General features: G+C 54.3%; 1 protein-coding gene across 1 annotated transcript; it reads left to right on the top strand.

Moving 5' to 3' along the window:
- Window positions 1–28: 28 nt before the first annotated feature.
- Window positions 29–3,035, top strand: Six2 (SIX homeobox 2). The gene is made up of 2 exons (XM_013017934.1): window positions 29–657; window positions 2,696–3,035. Exons 1-2 carry the CDS (start codon window positions 98–100, stop codon window positions 3,033–3,035), a joined length of 900 nt encoding a protein of 299 aa, XP_012873388.1. The 5' UTR covers window positions 29–97.
- The last annotated feature ends 650 nt before the right edge of the window (window positions 3,036–3,685 follow it).

Here is a 3,685-nt window from a genome sequence, read left to right as displayed (position 1 = left end):
CTGCCTCTCGGCCGGGACGGCTGGCGGGGAGGCGCCCATGCGGGACCGCGAGGCGCGGTGAGGGTGCGCGCAGGCGGGCGGGGGCTCAGCAGGCACCATGTCCATGCTGCCCACCTTCGGCTTCACGCAGGAGCAAGTGGCGTGCGTGTGCGAGGTGCTGCAGCAGGGCGGCAACATCGAGCGGCTGGGTCGCTTCTTGTGGTCGCTGCCCGCCTGCGAGCACCTCCACAAGAATGAAAGCGTGCTCAAGGCCAAGGCCGTGGTGGCCTTCCATCGGGGGAACTTCCGAGAGCTCTACAAGATCCTGGAGAGCCACCAGTTCTCGCCGCACAACCACGCCAAGCTTCAGCAGCTGTGGCTCAAGGCGCACTACATCGAGGCTGAGAAACTGCGCGGCCGGCCCCTGGGTGCTGTGGGCAAGTACCGAGTGCGCCGCAAGTTCCCGCTGCCGCGCTCCATCTGGGACGGCGAGGAGACCAGTTACTGCTTCAAGGAGAAGAGTCGCAGCGTGCTGCGCGAGTGGTACGCGCACAACCCCTACCCGTCACCACGTGAGAAGCGTGAGCTGGCCGAGGCCACCGGCCTCACCACCACGCAGGTCAGCAACTGGTTCAAGAACCGGAGGCAGCGAGACCGAGCGGCTGAGGCCAAGGAAAGGTACGAGTAAGTAGAGCTGCGGCACCGGCTTCCCTGGGCGCAAGAGAGAGGAGGATAGGGGTGTCTGTTTGTCTGTCTGTCCATCCCCAGGAGAGGTTTAAACTGGATCCTCCAGTTTCACCGACAGCCCAGCTACAAGCCTAGCCCAGGAAGATGTTTACATTTTCCTAAAGATCGGGCAGGCAGGGTTTTGTCTAAAGCGGGCAAAATAATGCGGGAAGTTAGCAGCCGTGCTCTCTGGTTGTTTGTGGGCAAAAGTGGAGAAACGGCAAGCTTCGGGCCTGAATCCCCTGTAAAGTAGGCACATTAGGCCAAGCCTTCTCTTTCTGCCAAACACGAAGGACAGTATAATTGAAGACGGGTTTAGGGCCCTGGCAGAAGTTAAGGATTTCTGGTTGGTTTTGCTTCTACCTATCTTCTCCTCGGCCTTACTAACTGCGGGCTCTAACATATCAGTTAGGGGTCCGATTGAAGTTGGAACTTTGCTAGGATGGCCTACATGGAGAAGGGCCTTGGCAAGAAATTTCCTAGTCTGGATGTGAGTTTTTTTTTTTTGAGAGCGAGCCCTTCATAGAAAGGAGTTATTAGTGGAGGTAGGGGAGGAAGTTATCTGCGCTGGAAGAGAAAACAGACATTTGCCCACTCTTCTGCCCTACGCAACCCTGTAGTATTTTGCATCCTAGTGTGCTGGGCCCTTGACCTCTCTTTTTCTCCAGCCCTGCCCTCTTAGGTGGGTAGATCGATAAATCAGCAAAGAGCTGAGATGGGAAAATGGGTTGAAAGTTGTAAGTCCTCAGGGAAATCAGGACTTCCTGAACTAGCCAAAAGTTGTCTCTGGTGACTGCCTGCCCTGTAGCCCTTCGAACTCCAAATCTCCACTGGGGAATGGAAGAGAATTCTGTTATGGGAACAAAATCTAGCTGTGGGTAACTGCAAAACAGGACACCTGAGTTTTGTGGAGTGGAGTGTCTTCAGTCTAGAGTTTGAATGATCCGGTCCGGGTTGGGAGTAGAAGTAGATGAAGATGCTGCAGATTGGACCTTGCTGTTTGAGGCCTTGAGCTTGGAGTGTCCATAGTGAATTTCCTCCAAAGAAAAGCCTTTGGGAAGGGGGAGCCTTTGGGGAGGGGGTGTCTACCCAGCATTTCAAACACTCATACCTGGGATATTATTTATACCAGGGTTTGTTGGCAAAGGCAGGGCAGGCGGTGGCCTCTCTGTGCTGGGTTCCCTTTACCAGACTTCTGAAGAATTTAGTTCTCTGGCTAGGCCCAAGGTGAGAGCTCTAGTTTCTGTGAAGATGGGAAAGTCTAAGGTCACTAATAACAAGCTCTTCCTCTCCTTCATTCTTCTCCCAGGGGCTAGCCAAGCCCTAGCTTCCTGTCCCCTGGTTGAAGAATCTACTATGCCACCAGACAAAGAGGGTCCTCCAATCTTAAAGCCTCTTAGGTCCAGCCAAAGAGAATTCCCACAGGGCCTACTTTATGAAGTGTAAAAGAGAGGGCCCTTAAGCACCTCTGTGCTCAGGCAGGAGAAAAAAAAGCAAAGAGAAATCAAGGCCTGTGAGATATGTAACTTCATGTCAGCCTCTCAACCTGGGATCTAGGGTCTCTCATCATGCTGTCCCCACTTCTACTTGGAAAACCAAGGTCAAAGAATCTAGAGCCATCTGAAAACCAAGATATCTTCCTTTCCTCTGGGCCTACCACTCAACTTAGTACTTTACTCCTTTGTTTCTGCTCCTAAAAAAAGGGCAGGAAATGCAAGTGTTTGAAAGATAGTTGGTCCTGAGATGGAGAGCATGAACTGGGGTATAGGGCATAGTGTAAGGACAGTGACCAGAGAGAAATGGGGGGAGGGGGCGCACTGTGTTTAGTCTGCCAGAAAGCAGACTAAAAAGGCTGGGAATCGAAAACACTCGAAAGCAACACAGAAGTTCTGTCTTTCTAGATGGGCGACAGGGTTTGGCTCCCGGCGAGGTTGTCCTGAGTGGCCTCGATTTCTCCGCTGACCTCGCTGTTTTGCTCCTGCACCTGCAGGGAAAACAGCGAGAACTCCAGTTCCAACAGCCACAACCCGTTGGCTTCCTCGCTCAATGGCAGCGGCAAGTCGGTGTTAGGCAGCTCGGAGGACGAGAAGACGCCGTCGGGGACTCCAGACCACTCGTCCTCCAGCCCTGCGCTGTTGCTTAGCCCGCCGCCACCGGGGCTGCCCTCCCTGCACAGCCTGGGGCACCCTCCCGGCCCCAGCGCGGTGCCGGTGCCCGTGCCAGTGCCAGTGCCTGGCGGAGGCGGCGCAGATCCGCTGCAGCACCACCACGGCCTGCAGGACTCCATCCTCAACCCCATGTCGGCCAACCTCGTGGACCTGGGTTCCTAGAATTCTGCTCGCCTCCACGGGCTCGCCACCGAGGCTTGGCGCGGGGACCGAGAGAGGCAGAGGCGGTGCTGCGAGGGCGCCCCAGGCCCGCGGCCCCACCAGGTACTGAAAGACCCGCTCTCTGGGGCGGACAGAACTAAGGACGAAGGGGTACGACCTGGGCAAAGCGGTCAATTGTGTGTAAGGGTCCTTTCTACAGATTTATCTCCAACAAGTTGCTTTTAGGATCTTTTGAAGGCCAGGCACCCCGTCCTGAATATGGCAAGGGAATAAATTATACACCGTTCTCGTTTTCCTCCTGCTCTCTCCCTTTCTGTTTTCCCCTTCTCTTGCTTTCCCCTTTCCTCTTTTCCTTTCCTTCCTTTCTTTTCTTTCCTTTCCTTTCATTTTTCTCTCCTTTTTTGCTTTCCCTTTGCTGTTCCCTTCTAGATTGATCTAGATTGATGGCTTTTTTTTTCTCCTCTCTTTCCTCCTCCTCTCTCTCTTTCTCCCCCCCCCCTTGCTCTCTTCCTCCTTCCCTCTCTCCTTCCCGCTTTCCTAATGCCCATGGCTTGAATCCTAGCCCAGCCTCTCTTTCTGTACTCTTGATTTGCCCTTTCCCAACCCTTACTTTCCAGGAATCGGAGTGAGGGAAAAAGCCGTGGTGATGA

The sequence above is a fragment of the Dipodomys ordii genome, unplaced genomic scaffold, assembly GCF_000151885.1.
Source record: "Dipodomys ordii isolate 6190 unplaced genomic scaffold, Dord_2.0 Scaffold37, whole genome shotgun sequence".
Lineage (NCBI taxonomy): Eukaryota > Metazoa > Chordata > Mammalia > Rodentia > Heteromyidae > Dipodomys > Dipodomys ordii.
Note: the sequence above shows the minus strand (reverse complement) of the source record. Positions and strands in the feature narration are given on the sequence as shown.